At 48.0% G+C, this 27,976-nt stretch overlaps 1 protein-coding gene, 1 long non-coding RNA gene and 1 other non-coding gene across 9 annotated transcripts in view; all 3 read right to left on the bottom strand.

Annotated features, from left to right (window-relative positions):
• Positions 1-31: 31 nt before the first annotated feature.
• Positions 32-24,278, bottom strand: LOC132416469 (uncharacterized). The gene is made up of 3 exons (XR_009517604.1): positions 24,190-24,278; positions 7,945-8,217; positions 32-258 (listed from the first exon to the last, which is right to left on the bottom strand). It is a non-coding gene; the product is annotated as an uncharacterized lncRNA (long non-coding RNA).
• TRNAE-UUC (transfer RNA glutamic acid (anticodon UUC)) lies at positions 15,903-15,975 on the bottom strand. The gene has a single exon. It is a non-coding gene; the product is annotated as a tRNA-Glu (tRNA).
• A 2,790-nt stretch (positions 24,279-27,068) lies between the features above and the next one.
• CDH3 (cadherin 3) overlaps positions 27,069-27,976 on the bottom strand; it is a 114,284-nt gene continuing 113,376 nt past the window's right edge. For all 7 annotated transcript variants that reach the window (XM_059999837.1, XM_059999835.1, XM_059999838.1 and 4 more), the window contains one exon: positions 27,069-27,943. In XM_059999837.1, coding sequence (XP_059855820.1) covers positions 27,734-27,943 — 210 coding nt within the window. In that variant the 3' untranslated portion in view covers positions 27,069-27,733. The remainder of the gene's footprint in view (positions 27,944-27,976) is intronic.

The following is a 27,976-nucleotide window of genomic DNA, read 5'->3' as shown; positions in this document are numbered from 1 at the left end:
GCTTTGCTTTCCTCCTCCCACAAAGCCCTGGCCTTGTAACTCCACGGCAGCTCTCATCGACTCCTCCATTACACTCTGATAATTCAATAAAAAGCACCTTAGAAAACAGTTAGGGGCAGTGAGGACAGGTCAGGCATGAGCTCGCTTCAGACTTCTCGGCAAGCCCTTCTCCAAGCTCCAGGGAGCGGGCCAGGAAGGGCTGCCTGCCCTCAGCGGTCCAGGGTGAGCCAGGGTGAACGGAGGATGCGCAGGGGTTTCCTGTGGAGACAGGGCATTGTGTGGCCCTCAGTGAACTGCCTCAATTTCCTCTTCCATCAAAAAAGGATACCTCATTGTGAGGATCAAATGAGCAGGTGAAGGTGAGCCTCTGCTGCCTGATCTCAGGCTGATGGAGGGTTAAAATTCCTACTCTGCCACTATCTGGGTAGCATGTCCAGTCTCAGTTTCCTCATCCATAAAATGAAGATGTTGGCAGCACTTAATTCACAAGGCTCGTATAAGCGCTCCGTGAAGTTAGCTATTAGCACTCTAGGCTCAATACCTTCCCCTTCCAGTTCCAGGCAAAACTGTGAGCCCCCATGGAGCCTCCCCACCCCCAGGCTCTCCTTTTCCCAGCCCTGCAGTTAAAGTCTCTTAGGCTATCTCTGGCCTCTGCTTGGAAAAACTCTTTCATGGGGGCTGTTTAGTCTTTGAGACCTTCCCAAGGTCATTTGCATTTTAAAGAGAGCTCTGGGGTATAATTCTTTCAAAGGAAGGAAATCTTTGGAACCAGTAAACTCCGCCCAGGGTTCTTAACCTGGTGTCTACGGATGGGCTTCATGGCGTGAGTGGTCGTGAAACTCCTGAGATTGTTAGCAAACCTGTTGGTGCAGGTGGTAAGGTCCATTGCTTTCATTAACTTCTCAACTCGGGGAAAGAAAAATCAAAATCTTGGAAGTTGAGTTCTCTCTGAGGGCCAGTCCAGTGTTAATGGTAGAATTTCAGGCATTAACCAGGGAAAGAAATGTTGACCGGAGGCCTTGCGGGTACCATTCTAGGTGGATGACAGACCCTACTACCGCTGGTGCTAACCGGGCTTCCGTCATTGGCATGACCAACACCAGATTTCCTTATTGCCTGCAGGGTGTGTCTCTGACGACTTTCATTTCCTGGGTGTCCTGGCAACTGGTCAGCTTGGAGGCTAAAGATTAACTCCCCAGGCGGTCCTGCTCCTTTCATCTTCTGGCAAAGGGGTGGTATAATAAAGGCACTCAGACTGGAAGGGGCACCTCTACCTCAGCCTCAGCCAAGAGGAGCCCAACCCCCTAGCCGGCTGGGGAGGAATCCCAGGGAAAGTGGAATTGCTGGGGATTGCAGCCAGATCAGACTCCCCATTGTGTGGGGAGAGAAGGCTCCATTCTAGCTGCTCCTGGGGGCTCCTGACACCTCTGCTGGGCCGGGCTGCCTGCCAGCACGCCGGGGAGGGAACTGGATATCCCACTTCAGCCTCCTGTTAAAATGTGGTAACTGATAGGGGTACCGCCCTTTGCAGCTCAGCCACTCACGTCTGCAACAAACATTTTTATTTCAAACACAAGGAAAAATAGTATAATGCACACCATGAATAGTTATAATGAAACACCGTGTATCTATCATCTAGTGCCAACAATTATTTTTTGCAATTTGTATAATTTTGTAACATGTGAACGTTATACCAAATCTTGTTTCATATTTTCATCCCTGAGTTTAAAAAAAAAAAAAACTAAGACTATTTTTTAAAAAGTAGTTTTAGGTTCGCAGCAAATTTGAGTAGGAGGTACAGAGATTTCCTAAATACCCTCTCCCCAACACATACATAGCCACCCCATCAACATCCCCCGCTAGAGCAGTACATTTGTTACAACTGATGAACCTACACTGACACATCATAATCACCCAAAGTCCATAGCTGACATTATGGTTCACTCTGGGTGTCATATGTTCTATGGGTTTGGACAAATGCATAATGATGTGAATCCGCCATTGTAGTACCATACAGAGTCTTTTCACTGCCCTAAAATCCACTGTGCCCTGCCTGCCTATTCATCCCTCCCTCCCCCCAAACTCCTGTCAACCACTGATCTTTTTACTGTCTCCCAAGTTTTGCCTTTTCCAGAATGTCATGTAGTTGGAATCACATTACATGACATTCTGGAAAAGGCAAAACTTTTGGTATGCCTTTTGCAGGTATGTAGACTTTCAGATTGGCTTCTTTTACTTAGTGATATGCATTGAAGGTTGTTCCATGTCTTTTCATGACTTGATAGCTCATTTCTTCTTAGCGTTGAATAATATTCCATTGTCAGGATGTACCACAATTTATTTATCCATTCACCTACTGAAGGACATCTTGGTTGCTTCCAAGTTTTGGCAATTATGAATAAAGCTGCTATAAACATCCATGTGCAGTTTTTTGTGTGGATGTAAGTTTTCAACTCCTTTGGGTAAATACCAAGGAGCATGGTTGCTGATTGTATGGTAAGTATACGTTGAGTTTTGTAAGAAATTGCCAAACTGGCTTCCGAAGTGGCTGCAGCATTTTGCATCCCCACTAGCAGTGAATGAGAGTTCCTGTTGCTCCACATCTTCTCTGGCATTTGGTGGTATTAGCGTTCCATTTTGGGCATTCCAATACATATGTACACTTGCATTTTTATTTTTGCAGACCATTTTAAAGCAAATCCCAGATAACGTAATTTCCCCTGTAAATATGTCAGTCTGCATCTCTGAGAACATGACCATCATCCAATTAAGTAATAACGCCTAATAAAATTCACAATTCCTCAATATTATCTAATGGCTAAAAAATGTCCTTTTAACAATTTGTTTGTATCAGGATTCAAGCACGAGTCCCATTTTGCATTGGGCTATATGTCCCTTGAGTCTCTTTATATTTGTAAAAGTCTCCCCCATCCTTTTTTGTCCAGCTTTTTTTTTTTTTTTTACTTTTTGGCTGTGCTGCGCAGCGTGCAGAATCTTAGTTCCCCAAGCAGGGATGGACTCTGTGTCCCCTGTGGTGGAACTGTAGTGTCTTCCACTGGACCGCCAAGGAAGACCCTTGTCCAGCTTTTCTGAAGTATAATTGACTGCACATGTTTAAGTACACAGTTTGATGTTTTGGCATATGCAAATACTGTGAAGCCATCAGCACAATCAAGAAAATGAACAGATCCCTTTTGTTTGTTTCTGTTTTGATATAATTCCAGATTTACAGAGTTTGTTTGTTTTTAAGGGGCATTTATTTTTTAAGATACCCGGTCATTTGTCCTGTTGGATATCTTGCATTTTGTATATTGATCACATGCATCCTCATGGTGTCACTTACCATGTCCCTCTCTCCCATATGTCATGTAAACTAGATCTAGAGGTTTGATTTGATTCAAATTCAATTTTTTTTACGCAAAAATATTTCATAACTGGTACTGAGTACTTCCTATAGCATCATATCAGGAAGCAAGAAATTGCCTGGCTGACTCACTTTTAGAATACTAAGATTCAGTTGGTGTCAGCTGATCTTTCCAGTATCAAGTTCTCCATCAACCTTTCACCTTGTGGTTTTAGAATCATGGCTGATGGCTGTCCAGATCCATTATCTCATCAGGGAAACAACAAACATTTATTAAGCACCCCCATGTGCCAGGTACTCTGCTCAACAATGGGGACACAGAAATAAACAAAATATGATTCCTGCCCTTAAGAAGCTCATACGGTAGTGAGGGATGCAGACAGGTAAACATTCATCCACTTATTTATTAAGTATTTACTGAATGCTAACTAGGACCAGGCATCGCGCTAAATACCAGTAATTACAATACAGTGTGTGATAAAAGTGATAGCTACCATTTATTGGAGCTCACGATACTCTAAGCAGTATCGGTCTTCGTACAGCACTTTGGGTGCTCTCACTACATCCATTTTTTTTTTTTTTTTTTTGCGGGCCTCTCACTGCTGTGGCCTCTCCCCCCGCGGAGCACAGGCTCCGGTCGCGCAGGCCCAGCGGCCATGGCTCACAGGCCCAGCCACTCCGCAGCACGTGGGATCCTCCCAGACCGGGGCACGAACCCGCGTCCCCTGCATCGGCAGGCAGACTCTCAACCACTGCGCCACCAGGGAAGCCCTCACTACATCCATTTTACAGATCTAGAAGCAGAGGCTCGAGAGGTAAAGAGATTTTGCCCAAGGTGACATATTAAGTGACAGAGCTGGAATTTGATGGGTTCAAAGCCTCTTCATCTCCATGCTATACTGCTGAGATCAGGACAGTCTTTTATTTCCAGGTGCCATTTGAAATGAGAGGCAAACCTTGCTTAATTTAGCAAGAAATGGTCTGTCGAGTTGAACTGAAATTCCAGACCCTGGGATAGCCAAGAGAAGATGGCAAGAGCATAGCCTGAACTACTGGTTTTTCAGAGCAGGCTGGAGCTTCCAGTACATGAGGGGTAGGTTGGGGGTAATGATGAGAGTTGGAACCAGAGGGCTGGGTCCTGGGTCGAATCATTTGGTCCTCCAACTTGCCCACAGAGCAAAAGGTATTCTCCCCATTTTGCAGAGGAGGTGACTGATGCTCAGAAAGATGAACAGCCAGGTCATGGCAGGGGCAGGCTTGAGACCGGTGCTCTGGCTCCAAGACCAGTATGGCAAAATGGTTCCCAGCACAGATGTTAGTGCCTCGCTGCCTGGGTCTGAATCCTGCTCTTCTACCTGCTAATTCTAAGCCTTTGAATGAGTCACTTTAAAGCACCTTTGGACCTCAATTTCCTCATCTGTATAAATGGGGATAATAATAGCACCTACCTTGTTGGGTAGCTGTGGAAATTACGTGAAATAACCTAAGTAAATGTGGCAGACTAGAAGTCCTAAATAAACATTAACTATTATTATTTCCACATTCCATGATGCTCAGGCGCTGGGGTTTTCACTGAGAGGAATCCCTGAGTCCCTGAGTGCATGGGTAGCAGGATTCCTCCAACCTAACTCTCACTCTCTCCTAGACTCACTGAAAGAGAGGGAGCCCGCTGCCATGGGGCTCCATGGCTGGCTGGGTGCCCTCTCTTGGCACAGATACTTTTGTACCTGGTGTCTCAAGATAAGGTGCTACAGAATAGCTACAGAATACAGAACCTCAAGATAAGGTTCCACAGACCTGTGCTTCCTGCCTCCCAACTTTGAGCAGAGAAGGCCTCATCCCTCCTCTCAGAACCAAGGACCTGTCCACGTGGTGGGATGGAGAGAGAAAGCTCTTTCTAGTCTTGCGTCCAGGTTGGACAAGACCAACCCTCTCCAGGGTCAGCAGCCAATGAAATCACTCTGTGCCAAATTCAGCCTGGCCCCAAGTCAAAGAAATTTAGTGACAAACAACTTATTTATTTATGTACCAAATTCCAGGGGCTAGCTAGAACACAGTGTAGGGAACTGACCTTGTCACTTGAAGCAAAATCTCTTTCTTTCCCTAAGTCTCAGTCTCTTATCTGTAAAATGACTCAGCTGGCCTGTAAGGATCCTTTATTTTTCTTCTGCCTCTAAAAACTATGACTTTGAACGTCTTGAGATTGAGTCAGTGAGCACTGTGTGTGTGTGTACACGTGTGTGCTCACCTACTTGTGGGTTCATGAAAGGGGTGCATCTTGGTCTTTCTAGTCCCAGCAGTTCTCAGCGAGAGTCCAAGTTTTACAGGAAGGGGACGTGAAGCTGACCAGTCTCAAGCCAGACTGTGGCAGTCGGAGAGAGAGAGCTTCCTGTAGGGGTGGAGACCAGCAGAGCAATAAAACCTGGGCAAAGAGCAAGGTTTCCACTGTAGGCCTAGGAGAAAACTCCAGAGTCCAGACTCAGGATGGGGCTGCCCATAATTTTCTAGAGAGACTCTCCAACTTTTCAGGCAGCATTCATTCACTCATTCATCTATCCATTCATTCATTTGATTAAACAATCACTGGGCCCCCAGCTGTGCCTAGTGCTTTGCTGGTGAGGGAGGTGCCTCCCTGCCCTCACAGGGCTTTCAGTCTGGTGCCATAAACAGACAAGGGAACCAGGTATTTATAATCCAGGGCAATAAGCAAGGATGATACTAATATTTAACAATAGGTAAAGCATGGGCACCAGGCCAATCAAAATGAACACCAGCCATTAACACCAGGGTAGGGTCCCCAGGCCTCCTGCTGTGTGCCAGGCTTTATCCTCTTGGTTGTTGGGTGGTGGGGAGGTGTGGGCATGTGGGAGGGGCTGGGGGTTTGGGGGGCACTTGAGGGACTCAGGGAAGCAGCTGATTACCGACTGATATGGAAAAACTTCAGTACTGTATTTTAGCCAACAGAATAGCCATATCAGTGACCAGGGCTGGAGGACAGCCCTGGTGATAATGATTCAAGATTAACAAGGCCCATGATGGGAAGGCACAAGGGACTCAGGGAAGGCTTTGTGGGGAAGTGACATCTAAGTTGAGTTAGCCAGAGCGTTCCTGGCAGAACCTGGGCAAAAGTATTTTCCCAGTGGGAGGAGGGCTCAGTATTTTCAGGCGGTTCAGTCTAGCTGGAGGAGAAAGAGGCGGGAGATTAGACCCAACAGGCAGGTAAGGAGAGTGTGTGCTGTAGGGTTGGGGGAGGGGGCTGTGTTAATCATACTCAGTGGCTTGGACTGTGTCTCCAGAGCAATCGGGAGCCACCGCAGGGTTTTAATTAAGATCGGGGGGCTTCCCTGGTGGCGCAGTAGTTGAGAGTCTGCCTGCCGATGCAGGGGACATGGGTTCATGCCCCGGTCCGGGAAGATCCCACATGCTGTGGAGCAGCTAGGCCCGTGAGCCATGGCCACTGAGACTGCGCGTCCGGAGCCTGTGCTCCGCAACGGGAGATACCACAACAGTGAGAGGCCCGCGTACTGCAAAAAAAAAACAAAAAAAAAACTCAGGGGAGTCACCTGATCCAGTCTGCAAATCCCCCAAGTGACACCAAGGAATCCATTTTTCCAAAGACAAGAACCAAGGCTCAGGGAGGTTAAAACACCTATCAGATGTCATGCCGCAGGCTGGACATGGCATAAATGCAACTGCTCACTTCTGGATCCCCTTCTCTACTGAATACCATGTGCATCAGAGGCTGCCCCTTTGTGTATGGAGCTTTAGAGTTCATAAAGCACTTTACAGTTTACAGAGCACTTTCCCATCCATGCTCATTTGATTTCCCACCACAGCACTGTATTACAGTGATACCATTCCCATTTCACAGTTGAAAGGACTGAAATACAGGGAGGTTTCAATATGTAATAAATAGTGAAATTTTGACTCAAACCTAAACATTGAGACTCCTTGTCCAGTGATCTTTCCCCTCCACCATGCTGTGTCTTGGCATTTGTATTGATCACTTTGGGTTATAAATGCCAGAAACATAAGTGCCTGAGCAGAAAAAAGGAATTTGGGAGCTCATATACTAAAAAGTCCATGATGGATGGACTTCAGGCATGGATGGCTCCAGGTGGTCAAATTACGTCATCACAGATCTGTCTTGCTCTGTCTTTGCTTTCATCTATGTTGATTTTCTTCTTGGATTCTCTTATCAAGGCAGAGACAGGCTGCCAATCTACCACTTTAGCAATCCCAGCCACAAAGTACCATACTTTTCCAATAGGTACAGCAAAAGCCTCAGGTTTCACCTTTATGCCTTGACTTGGCTCATGTGCAGACATGAACCAATCCTGTGGCCAGAGAGATGGCTAGGTGGCTCTGATTGGCCAAGACTAGGTCATGTGTCCAGCCCTGGAGTGATGCAAGAGGAGTCAGCCTTCTGGGACCACAAGGACTAAGAATAGGGGAGGTGTGGTCCCCTAAAGAAAAACGATGGTGCTGTCACCTAGAGAAGAGCAAAGAGATACTGGGCACATAAAAACTAACATTCAAGCTACATCATGATCCCTCAGCATCAGGAGGAGGCTACTCACCTAGGGGAGGGTGGTCTTCTCTGACCAAGGAGCTCAACATGGTGGCAGGCATGGTCTGTCTGGAGCCTGCTCCTTGGGGCAGGAACCCTGCTCCTCTGCAGAGCTCTACCTTTCAAGAGCCAGCCAGCGAGCTCCAGTGCAGCTCGGAGCCCCCAAAGCCACTTCCCTTCTTCTTAATGCCAAGTTTTGGTCTGTGCCTCCTGGGGCTGGGGTTGGAGGCTGGGTTCTCTGCAGATGTTCCTCTTAGTAGACAGAACTTAGTCATGGTGTGACCTAAAATTTTAAAAAAGAATAAAAATAAAATTTAAAAAGCCAAGAGCCCAAAATATCCTGGCTATGGATAGATACTGGGGCCAAGTTTGCAATAAATTCTCCCCACTGTGAGCCTCTCTTTCCCCCATCCCATCCCTGGTGAGACTTGTTGCTGGGCTGTGGTTTACACTGCAAAACCACCCTAAAGGCAGAATTGGGTAGTGCTTAAGAATACAGACTGTGAAAAAAAAACAAAACCAAAAAGAATACAGACTCTGGAGGCAGGCTGTTTGTTTGGGCTCACATCTCAGCTCAGCCACTTACCAGCTATATGCAAGTTACTGACCCTGTGCCTCAGCTTCCCCACCTATTAAATGGGTTTAATGATGTTAATAGTAGAAACTCCCATGTAGGGTTGTCTAGGAATCAAGTGAGCTAGTACATGTTCAGACCAGTGTCTGGCACGGAATAAGCAATATATATAAGGCGTGGCTATTATGTGCCATATCAGCTGCTTTTTATTCCTCTGAGGAGACAGGCCCCTGGAGGACAGGGCCTGGTCCGTCTTGTTTGTCACTATATTCCTGGAGCTTAGCATGGGGCCTGGAACAGAGCAGGCCAAGGTAAATATCTACTGAATGAATGAATGATTGAATGGCTAGTGCCATGGGAGCCAGCAGTACTGGACTCTAGGCTGGCTGTGTGACCTTAGGCAGTTGGCTTCCCCTCTCTTAGCCTCAGTCTCAGCCTCTGTAAAATAAATCAGATCAGTCAATGTTACTCAGGCTTTTCCAATCAGGCCCCCATTTACATCGTGCTAGGACACACACACACTGAAATTGAACTTTCACAAGACAACACTTACTTTCCTATGTGCAATATACTCCGATATATTCTGTTTTCTTGTGTTCTACTCTATTTCACTCTTTTTCATTTTTTAAAAATGCAATCCTGGGGCTTCCCTGGTGGCGCGGTGGTTGAGAGTCCGCCTGCCGATGCAGGGGACACGGGTTCGAGCCCCGGTCTGGGAGGATCCCACATGCCTGGAGCGGCTAAACGTGCGGGCCACAACTACTGAGCCTGTGCTCTGGAGCCCATGAGACACAGCTACTGAAGCCCATCGCCTAGAGCCCGCGCACCGCAACGAAGAGTAGCCCCCGCTCGCCTCAACTAGAGAAAGCCCGCGCGCAGCAACGAAGACCTAACGCAGCCAAAAATAATAAATAAATAAATTAACATTAAAAAAAAAAAAAATGCAATCTTTACCCAGTGAATAGATTTGAAGCCTCACTAACTTCTGGAGACCTGCAGTTAAAACACTGAACTAGGGGCTTCCCTGGTGGTGCAGTGGTTGAGAGTCCGCCTGCCGATGCAGGGGACACGGGTTCGTGTCCCGGTCCGGGAAGATCCCACATGCCACGGAGCGGCTGGGCCCATGAGCCATGGCCGCTAGGCCTGCGCATACGGAGCCTGTGCTCCGCAACCAGAGAGGCCACAACAGTGAGAGGCCCCCGTATCACAAACAAACAAACAAAAAGTCACTGAACTAGATAAAAGGCAAGGTCCTTTCTGACCCAGACACTGATGATGTTATAAATCTTGCCTAAGAAGCATTATTTGATTTTGTGTGATGGTTAAGAGCTTGGGCCCTGGCGGGAGAGGACTGGGTTCAAGTCCTACGGATACTGGCCTGTGCTGATCTTGGTAAGTTATATAACCTCTGGGTGCCTAGGTTTCTTCCTTAATGCAATGGAGGTAACAATGATTCTTTCCTCTTAGGAGTGGTGTGAGGAATGAACTGATAAATGAACTGAAACCTGCAAAGCACTAAATACTTCTAAATGCTCCATGAAGAACTTTTAAAAAACATTATTGTTATTTGAAAGAACATATATAACACTTTGTGGGTAGCCTGGCAGGGAGTCAGAGCTCAATAGATGTTTGTGTATTTTTTGGAGATTATCAGAGCATTCCTCTACCTCTCCGGGGAAAGAAACTGAGTTTCCAGGAGGGAAAGGTACTTGCCCAAGGTCACCAGCAAGTCAGAGACAGAGCTTCAGGCATCAGGCCTCAGATTTTAAGAAGGTTCTATAACTTGCTGATTCAGGGAATGCAAGGGAAACCCCCTTTCCTCATGTCACGGCCCAGAATTCACTGATCTCAAGCCCTCTTTCTTTTTCTTTGTTTGAACCTTTTCCCCCCATTTTTAAACACTGAGGTATGCTTTACATATAGTAAAATTCACCCCTTTTGGTGTGCAGTTCTGTGAATTTTAATAGACACAAACAGTTATCAACCCCTATACTCAAGATATAGGACAGTTTCCATCATGCCAAAAAATTCCCCTGTGCCCTTTGAGGACAAAATCTCCACCCACCCCTAGTACCTGGCAACCACTGAGATCTTTTCTGTCCCTATAGTTTTGCCTTTTCCAGAAATACTTTTGAGATTCATCTACTGAATATGTTGTTTTGTATATACCTTTTTGCTTAGCAGTATTCCATTGTATGGATACCACAAATTGTTTATCCATTTACCAGTTAATGGGCATTTGGGCTGTTTCCAGTTTCGGGTTATTATAAATAAAACTGCTAGAAACATTCATGTGTCTTTATGTGGACATACGTCTTCATTTTTCTTGGGTAAATACCTATGAGAAGAATTGCTGAATCACATGGTTAGCATATGTTTAACTTTCTAAGAAGCTGCCAAACTGTTTTTCCAAAGTGACTATGCCATGCTGTCACACCGTCAGTGTACGCGAGTTCTAGGTGCTCCACATCTGCTCCAGCAGGCGGTGTGGGCAAGCTTTTAAATTTTAGCCATTGTGACAGTTGTGTAACCATCTTATTGTGGTTTTCATTTGTACTCACTTAATGACTGATGTTGAGCACCATGTATCTTCCCTCTTTCTTTAAAAAAATTATACAATGGGCTTCCCTGGTAGCCCAGTGGTTGAGAATCTGCCTACCAATGCAGGGGACACGGGTTCGAGCCCTGGTCTGGGAAGATCCCACATGCCGCGGAGCAACTGGGCCCGTGTGCCACAATTACTGAGCCTGCGCGTCTGGAGCCTGTGCTCCGCAACAAGAGAGGCCGCAATAGTGAGAGGCCTGTGCACCGCGATGAAGAGTGGCCCCCGCTTGCCGCAACTAGAGAAAGCCCTCGCGCAGAAACGAAGACCCAACACAGCCAAAAATAAATAAATAAATAAAAACTATACAAGTAGTAAATAGCCACAGTAGAAAAAATTAATGCAGAGATAAGCAAAAAGAAGAAAAATTAAAATAAAGATCACCTGTTACCCTAGAGTTCATCATAGCTGACATTTTGAGCTATGTCCAACCTCTGTCTCTTCAGACAAACATATAACTGAATTTTATTTATTTATCTGAGAACGTAATACATGCACCTGGTACAAAGTTTGAAAGGAATGAAAGGATAAGTATTGAGAAATAAGCCTCCCATTCATTCGGTTGCTGAAGTTAAAAAGTCTAACTTAACGTAGGATAGCAGAGAACGTGCATTAACCGCATTCCTTTGATGTGTTGGTGAGAGTGTAAACACGTACGAGCCCAGTAACACTGAGCACTCAAAAACCCCAGGCCACAGAGAGTCCATTCCTCAGCCCTTAACCAGAGGAAACAGCAGAAACATGCGCAGCAGGATACCCGTACAAGAATATTCATAGATGCATCCTTCAAAATAGCAAAAATCTGGAAAAAATCCAGATGTCCATTGACAGGATAATGGATTTTTAAAATGCAATATATTCATACAACGGATGAATACATAGCAATGAAAAAAATGAATGGACTGCAGCTATGCACAGCAGCATGAATGAATCTTCATAATATGATGCTGAATGGAAAAACTACTTCCAAAAGGTTCCATACAGCATGATACTCTTTTTATAAAGATTAGAAACAACTACAAGTACACAATATATTATTTGAACTGTAAGTATATATGTATCAACTATACAAAAGGAGCAAGGGAAGGAAAAGCACAAACATCAGAAGACTGGTTACCTTTTGGGGATGTAGGGGCTTGGGATAGAAAAGGATCCTATGGGTACTGTTGTTCTATCCCTTGGGTTGGGTAGAGAGTTAAAAAAAACTAATCAGTGAATCAAACTGAAAACTGGGTAGGCACAGACCAATGATACAAGTGTATCATTAATCAACGGATTATGATTCATCTAATTCTGAGCACATGAGGTGCATTAAAAATTAAAAAGCAAGCCTTCCTCTCTGGTCCCCCAGGCACTCTGTTCCCCTCCCTAAAGGCAACTACTGTTACCACTTTCTGTGTTTCCTTCAGGAAGAAACTACTTTACCTATTCTATTGAGTAACCTGTGTTTTTACTCAACAGCAGTTCATGGACAACCTACCACATCAATAGATTCCCAATAGCATTTTAATGGCTGTATAATTTTCCACTATTTAGATGTCCATATTTTATTTTATTTTATTTTTATGTTTTTATTTTTTTAATTTATTTATTTTATTTATTTATTTTTGACTGTGTTGGGTCTTTGTTGCTGCGCATGGGCTTTCTCTAGTTGCGGTGAGTGGGGGCTACTTTTTGCTGGGATGAGCAGGCTTCCCATTGCAGTGGTTTCCCTTCTTGCGGAGCACGGGCTCTAGGCGCACGGGCTTCAGTAGTTGTGGCTTGTGGGCTCTAGAGCACAGGCTCAGTAGTTGTGGGCACATGGGCTTAGTTGCATGTGGGATCTTCCCGGGCCAGGGCTCAAACCCGTGTGCCCTGCATTGGCAGGCGGATTCTTAACCACTGTGCCACCAGGGGAGCCCTAGATGCCTATATTTTATTAAACTAATTCCCTTTTTGATGGACCTGGGTTTTTTTCCCCCAGTGTTTTTTCTCATAAACAATGTTATGAGGAACTCCTTTATATACACGCCTTTGATGAATTGTATGGAGAGGTCTTTAGGATAAATTTCTCCAAGTAGAGTTACTGAGTCAAAGATTATGTGCATATTTCAGGGTTTTGAGCCATATATTGTGCCCACCAGCAAGGAGAGAGGGGACTGTCTTTGAGAAGTCTGGCAGCTGGCCTGGTGCTGTGAGGTCTTTTGTTACTAAAGCTACCCCAGAGGTTATTCAGCAGCAAAGCACTGTTAACCATTCCCAGGACCTCCCTGTGGGACAGCAGGAAATGGGGTGGCTCCTCAGGCAGAGGAGAACAACAAGTCTTTATCAAAATGCTATTCACCAAGAACGCGTTATTAGCACAGATCTTGGTCTTGCATTTGGGCAACTCCCTGCAGACGCGTGGAACTATGTCTCCTGAGGGAAGATGAGCAGGAGTTCAGGGTGTGCCGGACTTCTTAGCATCGGACCCCACTTCTGTTCACTAAATTATACAAGTAATAGTGTGCAATGGGGAAGAGTTGGCACTAGAGCCAGATGGCCTGGATTAAAACCCTTGTTACTCTGCTTCCTAGCTGCGTGACTTAGTTTGCCCTTCCATAAAATGGGGCTAATGAGGGGCTTCCTTGGTGGTGCAGTGGTTAAGAATCCACCTGCCAATGCAAGGGACACGTGTTCAATCCCTGGTCCGGGAAGATCCCACATGCCACGGAGCAACTAAGTCCGTGAGCCACAACTACTGAGCCTGCGTTCTAGAGCCTGCGTGCCACAACTACTGAGCCCACGTGCCACAACAACTGAAGCCCAAGCGCCGAGAGCCGGTGCTCCACAACAAGAGAAGCCACCACAATGAGAAGCCCGTGCACCGCAACAAAGAGTAGCCCCTGTTTGCCGCAACTAGAGAAAAAGCCCGCGTGCAGCAATGAAGACCCAACGCAGCCAAAAATAAATATATTAAAAATTAAAAAAAATTTTTAAATGGGGCTAATGCTACTTAGCTCATGTTTTTTGGGCACATAAATGAATTAGCATACATAAAGTGCTCAAAACACACTTGGCATGCTGAAAGTGCTCTATAATTATGAACTGGGCTAGATTCACAGCCCCTGCCCTCAAGGTAACGTCAGACTGGTGGGGGACATGGAAGCATTTACAATTCAGGGCAATGAATACATTAAGGCAGGTGCTAAGGAAACTCATAGGAGGGATGCCAAATTTGGAAGGCTTCCTGGAAGAAGTGGCATCAGGGCAGGAACCAAGTCACTTGCAGGATAAAGGAGAGGCAAAGCGGCCAGCCATGAACTCCCTTTACTGGAAAGGTGAAAATGGGATTCAGAGAAGGTTTTCAGTCTTGGATTTCAATTCAGCAACTTCTCAGCACCAGCCTGGGTCCCAGGTACTGTGCTCAGTGCCAGGGATGAGTGTGGGCTGGAGATAATTAGGCAGAGGCCCTCAGTAAGCTTACGATCTAACTCGGAAGAGGAACATGAAGTCTAGCCTAAGAGCTAGACTCCAATGAAATCTACTAGAGGAAGGAACACGATGTCAAGGGAGCAACTAATTCTGAGGCTCCAGGATTGTGACAGGCTTTGCGGAGGAAATGCTTGTAAGAACTGATCAGATTTGGGGAGGGATGGGGAAGAAGTAAGGCACCCCCCATAGGGGGAAGAAGCACAAGCGAAGGTGAGGCAACAGGAGAGCCTATGTCCTAAAAAAGATACAGCGTGGATTGTGGGGCCTGGATCAAGGGAGAGGTGAGGGGTGGGCAGGACTAGGCTGTAAATGTCAGCTGAGACCAGGGTCTGGAAGACGTCACATGACATGCTACTTGGACTTCACCTAGTAGGTCATGGGAACGGAACAGAAGTGTTTAAGCAGAGAAGCGACATGATGAGATCTGAAGGGTTACTCTGGCACAGACGGGGGAGGAGTCTTGGAAGGCAGCACAGCTCGAGGGCCACTGTAACTGTCTAAGCGACAGATCCGGTGGGCACGGAGGGCAGGCACGGGTGGAACGTTTGTAAGCAGCCCTCTGAAACACTTGAAATCCAAACCCTGAACTTATTCCCTGGTGGCTCATGAGTCGAGATGTCTAATATCCCTGGAAAAATAAAACTGCTCCTGACGCCAGCCAGCAGGAGCAAAAGCAACCCGATATGCTTGTTGATTAAGATGAGGGAAACTTTTCCCCCTTTATTAAGGGTCAACCGAATTATTAGGGAAAATAGAGTGACATATTAAAGTGAAATGACTTGATTTTATTGTTTTTTTCCTTCATGGAAACAACACATGAGATCACCATTTAAAATATTTCTCAAGGATGGTAAAGTGTAATCCACCAAAACCAACCTTGACTTCATTTCCATAGAGACATAGAGAAGGAGGGAGAGGAGGGACAGAAGGGTGGGGAGATCTCAGGAGGAGAGGGAATGTGGCCAAGCAGAGCAGCGGGGCCAGGGGCGGAGGGAGGAGGACGATGGCACAGAACGGAGGCTAATGCGCTAGGCCCGGAGGTGGAGTGTGTGTGAACCTCGGAATCAGAGGCCCAGCCAAGTTTCCCACCTTTCTTAGCCCTGATTTCCTTACTTGTCAAATGTGGGTCATAATGTCCTTGTCACATGGCACAATGAATGTTATTAGATCTGTATATTAAAAGGATCCCACTGCCCTGGCCACCCGACTGGAGTGGGATAAAAGAAAGCGCTCTGCAGACTACCTGGCTTTTAAGAGTTTTCTTAAGAAAGTTTCTTCTGTGTGTTTTGTTTTTTGTTGTTGTTGTTTTTGCTGCACTGCATGGCTTGCGGGATCTTAGTTCCCCGACCAGGGATTGAACCTGGGCCCACGGCAGTGAAAGCGCCAAGTCCTAACCACTGGACCACCAGGGAATTCCCAAGAAAGTTCTTAAGATGAGGGGCTGATGATGATGGTAGCTTTACTTACTATCATTTCCTTTTGGAGTTCTCATTGGCCCCATGTTATTCACAGCAGTTAGGCTGCTCTTGTTTAAAACCTCTCTCATGGGGTCATCCAGGATGGGGTGCCCTCAGAGCTTCAGGACTGGTTGGTCCAGTGGCACCCCACTTCCTCCATCCCCAGCCTTCTCACCGCTGGGCCTTCCAGGGGTAGACGGCCTGACTTGTTCCTCTTAACTCCCCGCCGCCCACAAGTGCCTGGCAGCTCATGAAATGACACACACAGGGGCCCTGAAGCTCTCTCCTTCATGCCCTGTGCTCAGGCCTCACCCCTCAGCTTTTACTTCTATCCAGTAAACCACCCCAAGGGAGGAAGTGAGGAATGTGAAGTAAATGATGTGGGTTCCCTTCGTGATATGGTGCCACCACTTCTCCTCTTCCTTCCTCGCTAGCTGGCGGCAACGTCCCTCTCCCATCTCTAGTAGGAAGGAGAACAGACACTGTGAAGCTGGCACCAAAGCCCCTCCCTCCCGGGGTCACCTGGCCTGTGTGCAGCCTGGAATCCTCTCCAGAACCCCACACCTGCAGAACCCTACTACACCCAAAGATCTCCACTTACATGTCCAATAGGCACCTCAAAGTGCTCAAAAATACAGGCAAGTTCAGAACCAAACGCATCATTGCCCTTCTCCAACCTGCTCCTCTTCCTGTCTTCATTTCCGAAAATGGCAGCATTATCAACCCAGTCAACCCATTATCAACCTAATCTAGTGCTTAGATGAAGACATCTTGCAACCCTGCCCACCACTCTGTAAATAGTACCTCCGTTAACTCTGCTCAGTTAATCTTTTGAGTTTGCCTGTTTCTTGCCAGCATCCTGGCTGATACGTCTGGTCTCCCCTTTTACTCCTTCTCCCTCTCTAATCCGTTCTCCACACAGCAGCCCGAGGGCTCTGCCTCCCTCCCTCATTCCTTCTTTTCATTTTTCAAGTCTAACTTTTGAGATGGGTAAGGCATTCACCTAGTTCAAAAATTACAGGACACAGAAAAGGTATAAAGTACAAGTGTCCCTCTCATTCCTGTTAGCCATCCGCCTAATGAATTCCCAGGCCTCTCCCCGCGGTTAACGGAGTTTCTTTTGTATTCTTCTAGAGCCATGCGGTCCAATACGCTGGCTACAAGCCACATGTGGCTATTAGATTTAAATCTAATCATTAAGTTAAATTAAAAATTCTGTTCTTCGGTCACTCAAGCCGTATTTCAAGTGCCACGTGTGGCCAGTGGCTACCATGTTGGTCAGCAGAAATACAGAACATTTCCACCATCAGAGAAAATTCTATTGGACAAGGCTGTTCGAGTTTCTCTCCGCACATTTAAGTAAAAAATTCATATAGTCTCATTTTCCTCCTCTTCTTTTACACAAGAAGTAGCACATGTTCCGCATTGTTCTCCAACTTGTTTTTTCACTTGACAAGATACCTTAAGGATCTTTCCACATCTGTGCATAAAGAGCTTTCTTGTTGGTTTTCAGTTGTGGAATATTCCATGCTGTGAATGTGGCAGAGTTTATTTAAGCAGCCACCCACTGATGGACTAAGGGTTATTACCAACCTTTTGCTCTCACGGTCAACGCAACAACAGTGAATGGCCTTGTCCATCTGGAATTTTGCATGTATGCAAGTGTCTATAAAGAACACACCCGTGAATTATCATTCTAGAGCACCGATTTGGTCATGCCTCTCCCCTGCTGAGCACACACTGCTCCTCCTGATCTCCTTCTCCAGCCCACGGCAAACTCCTCTGCAGCCCTCAGGTCTCAGCTTGGATGTCACCTCTTCTGGGAAGCCCTCCCCGACTCCACATCAGGTCAGACTAGGATCACCTGCCCTGTAATTGCCTGGTTCTTCCTGGTCTCCTCCCTCAGTCTGGAGCTTTATAAGGGAGGCTTGGGGCTGTCTTGTTTTTCCATGTATCCCCAGGGCCTGGCACTCAGTAGGGGCTCAATAAATATTTGCTGAATGATGAGGTGGGCACCAAGTTCCAGCAGTGGTTCTTTCCAGCACTTTGTGGGCTCCCAAACCAAGGAGCTGGTGAGGAGAACCCCCAGCAAGCAGCTGATTCAGATGGGGAAACTGAGGCACAGAGGTGGCAGCCTTTGGATCAGCCCCCTTGACTCCAACCTCTCCTTTTTTTAGCCCACCTTATAGTTAATAACAACAATAATAACAGTAGTAATATTACCTGTAAGGTTAATATTTACTGAGTATTTCTATGTGCTAAGTGCTGCTCTAAGTGTGTTACATGCATTAACTTATTTGATTGTTGCAGCAACTCTGTGAGGCACATACTCCCATTATTATGCCCATCTTATCGGTAGAGGAACTGAGAGCTTGTGTCACAAATGGCAGAGAATGACTTGAACCCAGGCAGTGGGGCTTCAGAGCCCACACTCTTATGCACTCTGCTGAGCTATCGACCATTCTTGGCAGCTTCTCCCTTTTCCAAAGCTCACTGTGGCTCCTCACTGACTCAGGCCCAGAGCTTCTTCTCTTGCCATCCCAATCCCCCCACCCTGCCACCCTGGGTCCCATCCCTCCCAGCTTGACTTAGTTTATTTTTTACTTCATTGGCTTCCCCCTGGAACAAGATCCTGAGACTGGAGCCAGACTGGGCTCTTCTATCCACTTGCTATAGCTACCTTCTGGGCCTCAGTTTTCTCATCTGTACAACAGGTCAATGGCAAGGGAAAGCATGGTACTCTCCTTTCTTTTAGCCCCTTATCCAACTCCTATACATCTTTTAAGGACAACTCAAAGGGCTTCCTCCTTCAGGAAGTCTTCCCAGATTTCTCTAGCCCCTAAAGTTCCCTCCCACTCTTCCCTGAAGGCAACTTTTAAGACTCAGATTAGCACTTAATTCTTCTTTTATTTTCCGGATTGTAAATTGTCCCCCATGCCCTCCCCACCAAAGAAAGTGATACTCTTTGAAAGAACATATAAGATAAAAAGTAGAGCTTCAGTCTTTGAAGTACCACCTTCATTGTTATTGGCATACCTGAGTCCCACCTTCACTAACCTTTACTTAACATTGTTTCTTTAAATGGACTCACTATCTAAAACATAAAGAAATTTATTTTAAGTGAAAAACTAACAGTATTGTAAATGAAAAACCAGCATCACTTGCCGTAACTAAAGTAAAAATAAATACAATGATGACAGAACAGTGTCATTAATTTCTAGGCTCTCCTTCTCCGGTTAAGAGAGAGAACCATAAGGGTTAAAGTCATTAAAGATCTGCTAAGCACAAGAAAAGGGGGACTCTTCCCTTGACGCAAGCAGGATTGAAAGAAAAGTGAAAATGGAACAACTCTGTCTGCGTGATTCAGGATCACGTAAGACTTTAATACCTTGCTCACCCATCACCTCACACCATTCCACATCCCACCACAGGCCCGAAGCCCACACTCTAGGAAGCAATGACTTGATCAGAACAGACAGAACCAGCTTCATCTCCCATCTCTGCCCCTCTCTAGCCTCCGTTTGCTCCTCTGTAAGATGGCATGAGCATAACCACTCCAGGACTGATGCAGGGTTAAATGAGATGTCACAAGTGGCGTTCCTGGATTCTCTCAGCTCTGCTGCTAACCATCTGGGCATGACCATGGGTGACTTACCCTGCCTCCCTGGGCCTGACTTTCCTCATTTCCATAAGGTAAATTATAGGGGAATTCCCTGGTGGTCCAGTGGTTAAGACTCTACGCTTCCACTGTAGGGGGCACAGATTCGATCCCTGGTCGGGGAGCTCAGATCCCACAGGCCACATGGCACAGCCCCTCCCTCCCCCCAAAAAAGAGGGGATTTACAAAACCTGCCTTGAGGGTCGTAAAGCATGTTTATTAAACGAACATTTATTGAATGTTCCAGGCCTACTATGTTCCAGGCACTATTCCATGGGATAGGGATGTAGCAGTGAAGGAAAGAAACAAAAATCCCTGCCCTCGTGGAGCTTATATTTAAATGGGGGGCAGGGGACAAATAGATAAAATATACAGTATAGTATGGTGAGAAGTAATAAATGCTAAGGAAAAATAAGGCATGGTGGGTGGCGGCAGTGTTGCAATTCTGAAGTGGGACAGAATCTCTGACAAGTGGACATTTGGGTGATGCCTGAAGGAGGTGAGGAGCCATGAGGTCCCCGGGGGAACAGCAGGCCAGCCAGAGGGCACAGCGAATGCAAAGGCCTCGAGGTGGGAAGCAGCCTGCACGAGTCCCAGAAGAGCAGGAGGCTGACGTGGCCAGAACCACGGTGGGACTGAGGTAAGAGCAGTGGGAGGCGAGGTCCCAGGGGCAACGGCGTCAGATCCTGCAAAGCCCTGTGGGACATTTTAAAACTCTGGTTTTGATTCGGAGTGAACCTTTAGCGTATTGTCTTACACATGGTAAGTGCATAATTCACAGAAGCTCCAAAGGTAGTAATTCCCATACTTACTTAGCACTGTCTCCTCAGAAGGCCTCGGCTGTCAGGTTCCAGGGTGACAAGAGACCTGCCCTTCCCTGCCCTATTGGTTGGCCCTGGTTTACTGGAAGGCAGTGGGGACAGGAATGGATGGAACCCAGCCCAAGCATTCCTGACCCACCCATCCCCTCTCAGATTGCTCTCCAGGCCCTGTCACACCCCTGCCGCTTGCTGGGCAGTGGGCACAGGAATGCTGAGGCAGCTGAGGGCTGGGCTCCGCCCCTAACTTGGAGAAGGCCTAATAACAAGCAACAAGAACAGTAATGATGGCAGCTACCACTTATTGCACCCTAACTGCCAGTCAGACAAAGCACTGAGTGCTTTTCACATGTCACCTCCCAGCGGCCTCTTTTCACCCCTTTGAGAGAGGTGTGGTCTTGAGGGAAGGGAGGCTGTGGGTCACACCCACCTCTCTGACCTCTAGGGGCTGCACTCTTCACCAGGGCTCTGTGCTCGCAGACTTGGGGCTCCTTTCTGACAGGCTCCCCACTCAGTCCGGGACCCCCGAGAGACAAGAATCTTGTAACTCCTGCCTGCCAGCTCTGCAGCTGCTGCAGGCCCGGACAGGTCCAGGCAGCCCCCTCAGTGGCTGAGAAGTGAGCAGAGGAGGAATCAGGTTTCTCCAGCTCCTGGATGGAGGCAAGATTGCTGAATCAGGCCTTTTCCCAGGGCTTCTGGAACCAGGCCTTGTCGTGAACTCAGCCTCCAGGCTGGCTGTGGAGGTGGCAGCCCAGGACTGGGCACCTGGGCCTTACCCCGTACCTGTCCGACCTCATCTCCCACTGCACTCTTGCTCGTTCCCTCTGCTCCCTGCTGAACTCGGCTGAAATCCCCGCAGCACTCCGGCCTCAGGGCCTTTGCACAGGTAATTTTTACTAGACATACCTGCATACTCGCTCCCCAGTACCCTCCAGTCTTTGCTCAAATGCTCCCTTCTCAGTGAGAAACGGAATAGTTCCTGCCATATCAATAAACAAAGGATGTCACAGTCATCACTGATTGCAGCCCTCCAACAAGACCTGGTGAGCCCTGAGGAAACTCAGGAAGTGAAAACACAAGATACTGGCCCCAGATGGTTGAGGTGCATATCAAAGGAATGATTTCAGTGAGCCCAGACTCTTGCATCTTCCCATACATAGAAAAGCACTAAATTCCTTAACTTGAGATATCTGGTTTTCTTTAATTAACTATAATCTTCTGATACTCCCGACTACCTGCCCTTTGTTGCAAAACTCGAAAAAATATCCTGGCTCCTCCCCTCGCCTCCTCGAGCAGTTTCTCAGAGCTATCTGAAACGCTGTCTCCTGGGCTGCAGTTCTCATTTTGCCCCAAATAAAACTTAACTTGCTGGGGGGCTTCCCTGGTGGCACAGTGGTTAAGAATCCGCCTGTCAATGTAGCGGACATGGGTTCGAGCCCTGGTCCGGGAAGATCCCTACATGCCATGGAGCAACTAAGCCCGTATGTCACAACTACTCAGCCTGCGCTCTAGAGCTTGCGTGCCACAACTACTGAGCCCACGTGCCACAACTACTGAAGCCCGCGCGCCTAGAGCCCATGCTCCACAACAAGAGAAGCCGCTGCAACGAGAAGCCTGTGCACTGCAATGAAGAGCCCCCACTCACCACAACTAGAGAAAGCCCACGCGCAGCAAGGAAGACCCAACACAGCCAAAAATAAATAAATAAAACATAAATAAATTTATTAAAAAAAAACCCTTGACTCGCAACTCTCACGTTGCACATAATTTTAAAGTCAACATCAGCAAGGCCTTTCCGGACTACTAGAACTGAACCCTCACCCCAACCCCTTACATCCTATGCCCCACCCCAGCTTCATCTTCCTCTATAGCCTCACCTTTCACTGTACCATCCATATTGCTGAGTCATCTTGTTTATCGTCTGTCTCCCACGGAATGTCAGCAGGATCGCCCTTAGACTGGGCAGGAAGGGCCTTCGCCCTGTGCATTAGAAGGCTCTGCTCTGGCCCTCCTGCCCCTCCTATGGAGCTAAGGAGCTGTGACTGCTAGAACCTTTGTCCCCCACCCTGCCCTCTAGACCATTCCCTGCATAAACTGTCCCAGGCCCTCCCCAGGTCTGTCCTGAGGGCAGCCAGCACAGCCCAGGTGTGTACTCCTAGGCCCAAGGGGTGGTCAGTGGAAAGCTATTTGTGTAGGTCGGTGGACAGAGCTTGGACAGGTGGGCTGGGGAATACATACACACACACACGTGCACAAGGACCCTCACGGTGTAGGATGGAGTCTGGGGTAGGTAGAGTAGTAGGCTGACCACCGCTCCTGGGCTGGGGTCTAACTCTGCCTGTGCAGCCGCATTCTGCCTAGTACTCTAGGTGTCTGGGAATCCAGATTAAAACCTGGCCTTCCAGATCGCCATGAAGACATGCTTGTCTATGTAGGAAGATAGGGTATCTTTTATTTAACAGTTTTTGACCGAGACTCACATGGTAGGTGGGCCCTACACATTTTTTTTCCCGGAGCCCCCCATATATTAGGGCTGGGATTTTTAAGTTTTCTGCATTTCTGTATCCCCTGCAACCTAGAACAGTGCCTGGCATAGAACGCATACTCAATTAACAGTTGTTAAATTAAGGAATAAAGAAGTCCTGGGGTGATGCCCCACATGCCCCAGATGCAGTTGGAAATGCTGTGGCTTTTGTGTGTCAGGACCTTAGAGTCTCAGGGTCAGGTGGGGCCAGCTCTGCTGTGGAGGAGGCTAGGCCATACCTGAAGAGCCTCCTCCACTGCCTGCCTGCCCCATGTTCCCAATGTAGCTGGAGTTTTTTCCTACTGGTAAAAAGAGCGCATACTAGGGAATTAAGGAGACCTGGACCCCAAAACTGTCTCTGTCACTTGTGTGAAGGGCACGGCCACATGTGTGGCCGCATGCGTGAAGGGCATGGCCAGTCACCACCCGATAAACAGTGACCGCCGCCACTATCACCGTCACCATCACCATCACAGTGTCCAAGGCAGTTCCTGCCACACGGCAGCCAGTGTGGCTGTTCCACCCTCAGCTTCCCTAGCCCTCAGCGGCCAGGCTGGGAGGCGCTGGCCGTGCTGTGGTTCGAGTGGATGGTGCCCTCTGCTGGGCGCAGAGGGGAAGGGCCTTCGGGGAAGCCACAGCCACCCTAACCACGGACGTCCCTTTCTGCAGTCGGAACGCTAAGGGTAGGAAGGGCTGTTTCCGCCCAAGCTGTGAGTGTGGAGATAAAGGAGCAGCACCCAACGCTGTCAGTCTGTCAGCCACCACCATGCAGTGATAAGAACAACACTTAGGCAGCGCTCCTGTGCCAAGCACCGTTCTAAGCGCTTCACAGATACTGACTCATTTACTCCTCCACCTTCCAGGTGAAGAAAGTGAGGCACAGAAAGGTTACGTGATTAGCCTAAGGCATCGTGCCTGGAGGTGCTGGGATTTGAACCTGTGCCCAGAACCACGCCTCCTGGGTGGATTATTTTCGTGGGAGGTGGGAGGTAGGCTCTGCCTTTAGCCAGAAGGAGTGGAGCCCCCAGTGAGTCTGGAACTGGACACAAAGGGCGTGAGCTGCCCAAGGGGCTTCCCAGGGTGACTGCCCCCACCCTTTCAATGGCAGGACCGTTGCCCGGCTGACCTCAGGGCCCCCCCTTACTGGCCATCCCTCAGCATTTCCCTACCTGGGTCTTCTTGCTGCATCCCTGTGTGGGCCTGTGGTTAAGGAAAGTCCATGTCTAGCATAGGAAGCCAGGAATTTGAGGCCTCAGCTACTTGCCAACCTTCCGGGGATGAAATCCATCCCCTCAAGCCCCTTCAGGGACTGGCAAAGCCCACCTGGTGAGATGGCTCCTATCTTCAGCCTTTTGGGGAGGAAAAAAAAGATTGTCAGGTCAGCCACCAGGGAAAAGGCATGGTGAGAAGTGAGGCTTGGGTTCTGCCCATCTCTGCCCCGCTGGAGCGATCTTGGGGAGTCCCTGCTTTTGGAACCTCTATCTTTTCCAACCTGAAAAATGACAGGGGTAGATTGGGGGCAATTTTCAAAATGCTCTGCATTTGGGTTCTTAAGGAGAAACACTAGGAGGATGAGGCCAAAGGCAGGTCTCTGGGCACCCTGACTCCTTCTTCCCACAGCTTTACTTCAATTATTTTCTTTGTTGGACTTGGGTTCTGCAACTTTGGCTTTAAGTCTGGGGGAAAATCATTTAATAGAATGAGCCTGAGGGGTCCTTTCAGCACCAACCCGTCTGAACCCTCCACTTAGAATTAGGCAGCCTCGATCACAACCAGGACCACAGGCCCCCTCACCCCTCCCCAGTTGGAGGGCTGGCTTTTTTCTTTTTCGGCTATACTGCGTGGCACGCAGGATCTTAGTTCCCCAACCGGGGAGCGAACCCACACCCCCTGTAGTGGAAGCGCGGAGTCTTAACCACTGGACCGCCAGGGAAGTCCAAGAAGGCTGGCTTTGAAGCATCTGAGGAGATGGATGCTCCAGGGAATTTATTTTATCATTGTTAAGGGCGAAAAACTACAAGTACTAATGTCCATGGATGGCAGTAAGATTACATACATGCCAGCACATCCCAACTAGATGTGATGGAGACGATAAGGCAATCCTTTTACATCCTGTTATGAAAAGATATAATGCAAAATGTGTATGTAACGCATAGGGGGGAAAAGATTGGAAGGATGCACGTTCAACTGTTAGACCTCAAACTGTGAAAGATTCACATTCAGGGGAGGCAGAGCAAACATGCAGGTGGTCCCCATTGGTATGGGCCACACTGGTTATTTACAGTCAGCACTCACTCAGTGGTTAGCACTGGAGACCTACCAGCTGCAAATAGTTTGACTTATTATTATAGGCCCTAAAGACCAGAGTCCATTTTTCAGATGAGACGCAGGTCCCGAGTGAGAGAGTGACATAACATCCAGCCCTGTCACACAGCCCAGGCTCGTTCCTTCCAAGTCACTCAGGGGCTGGTGGCGGGTTCCATCACCAAGGGAATCCAGATCCACCCGCAGAGACGAGGCTTGGCTAGGAAAGGCTGCTTTTGCTCCTCCGCTCCCTCCAAAAATCTCAGGGGAGGAAGGCCAGCCTGCACAGTGGCTCCTTGGTTTTATTATTAGTCTCAGCTGAAGATAGGGTTTCAGGCTTTATTCAGGCTTCTCAGAGAGGCATTTAAGATAAGGGGCAGCAGGTGTTTGCTGGCTGAGACACCTAATCCTCCCCGCACAACCTTAGCAGCAGTAGCAGCAGGGCCCTGGTAGAGGGGAAGCTGAGGCTGCGGGAGCCAGATGCTGCAGCTTGAGGGAGAGGCAGGAGGTGCTGTGACCGTGGGCTCAGGTGCTACGGACCAAGGAGCTTTCTTAGCAGACTCAGTTCCCTTTAAACTTCCCCATCCAGGGCCTGAGGCTTCAGGACACCCACGGCCTCACGCTTCAGAGCCTTGGTCTTAAACTCACGGGTGCATCAGAATCACCTGGAAGGCTTGTTAGACAAGATTGCAGGGTCCTGCTTGCAGAGTTTCTGATTCGGCAGGCGATGCCGACGCTGCTGGCCCAGGAACCGCGCTTGGAGTACCATTGCTTTAAAGAATCAGTCACTCCTGCAGGAAGGACACATTGATTTCAACTTCAGCGACATTTTCAGCTTCACTTCGGATTCTTTTCTTCTGGTTCATTGCAAAGACAAATTTAAAACTTCGCTTTAACAAAGACACACATGGAATCCCTGCTGCCTCTTCATCCTTATTCCTGCATCTGTGCCCTGGTGTTGTCAGGAATGTTCCAATTTCATTGACATCCTGGGTGAGTTCTCTAATTTTCTGTCTGGCTTGATTTTGATGATGATCAGGCATCATTTAAAAAAAACACAATGAGGCCATTCTTTAAAGGAGGAAGATCCCCTCAGAGGGTGACTGTGAGGATTTGTTTAGAGGAAGTAATTGAAGTTAAGGGCTGTTTGGGTCTAAAAAGTACTGAATAAATGGTAGCTGTTACCAATGAACACAGAGAGCGCTTACCATGTGCCAGATGTTAATTCACTTAATCTCCATGAAAACTCCCCATTTTATACATGAAAAATCTGAGGCAGGTAGAGGTTAAGGGACTTGCTGGGAAGGAGCGGAGCCAGATTCTCCCCAATCCCTGCCTTTCGACACAGAGCCCACAGAACAGGAGAGGAAATCTTCACGTACTGCACCACGTATGTGTGCAGCCACTGGTCCAGAAAAGACATCGCCTGCAGCCCTGGTGCCGCTAAGCCCAGGGGTAAGCAAGTTAACGGTTCTCACACAGAGTTAGCAGTTCTGAATCTGTAGGAAGGACAGCAGAAGGTTTGCCCCTACCTGGGCCTGTCAACAGATCCTGAGCTTCCTCTACCATCAGGAGGAAGCTGGGGGGAAGCCCGCAGGGCTAAAAGCATTTTCTCCCCCTTGCACAACTCTCAAAGTTCTCGAAAACCACTGAATTGTACACTTTAAATGGGTAAATGATATGGTGTGTGAATTATACGTCAATAAACTGCTATTAAAAAAAAAGTTCACTCCCCTGGCACCTCTGGGAAAAGTTCCTTTAATAAAAAAGTTCTAGTACATTTACAGCATTGTCATCACCCTTCCTCTACAGCACTCGATAGGGAAAGTAAAAAATAAAGGACCACCTAAACACGCTCGGTATAAAAACGCAGTAATCCATTCAAACAGGAGGCCTCGGGGTCCAGACATGAGAGAGAAATGCAACGCATGAGGGCACATGAGCCAGGCAGCTCTGGCCTGGGCTTCTGGAGGACCCCAGGGGCGGCTGAGGACCTGGTTCTAACTTTTTGAAAATAGCATTAAAAAAAAAAAAAATCCAGATTGCAATAAGAGGCCTCTTTCTAAGGAGGAGGGTCCATTCCAGAGAGAACGTCAACATGGGGGAGTCAGAGTCAGTCCAGGCCCGGTACACAGGGCTGAGCATCTTACGGCAGGGGAGAGACTCCCGGAAATTCAGCAGCCCTGGCCGAGGCTAAGAGGTTTTCACTGTTGAAATCAAACTGCCCGGGTCCCTCCATGCTGAAAGGCTTAGAAACCTGCCCCTTTAACGTCACGCCTCTTCCCTCCAAGTTGCTAAGGCTACTTCTCAACAAGCTTCGAAGTCCCTGGCCGAGGTGGGGACGGAGACCCCTTGGAGATGCAGCTGCGGGCCTGGTGTTTAGGCCCCCGGCGCTGCAGGCAGGGAGGCCTAGTCGTCCTGACCCCCGCCATACATGTCTGCCAGCTTCTTGAAGCGGCTGCCCCATTCATTCAGATAGTCGTAGTCTTGGTCCTGGTCGGAAGCAGAGGAGGTGAGCGAACTCAGGGAGGCGGCATCGGAGCCGCTGCCCTCATAGTCGAACACCAACAGGGAGTCATAGGGTGGGGCCGTGGGGTCCGTGTTGGCCGCCTTCAGGTTCTGGGGGACAGAGAGCAGGGGGTTAGGAGCTGC

This window comes from Delphinus delphis, chromosome 20, assembly GCF_949987515.2.
Source record: "Delphinus delphis chromosome 20, mDelDel1.2, whole genome shotgun sequence".
NCBI classification, from domain to species: Eukaryota; Metazoa; Chordata; class Mammalia; order Artiodactyla; family Delphinidae; genus Delphinus; species Delphinus delphis.
This window is presented reverse-complemented; position numbering and strand designations above follow the sequence as displayed.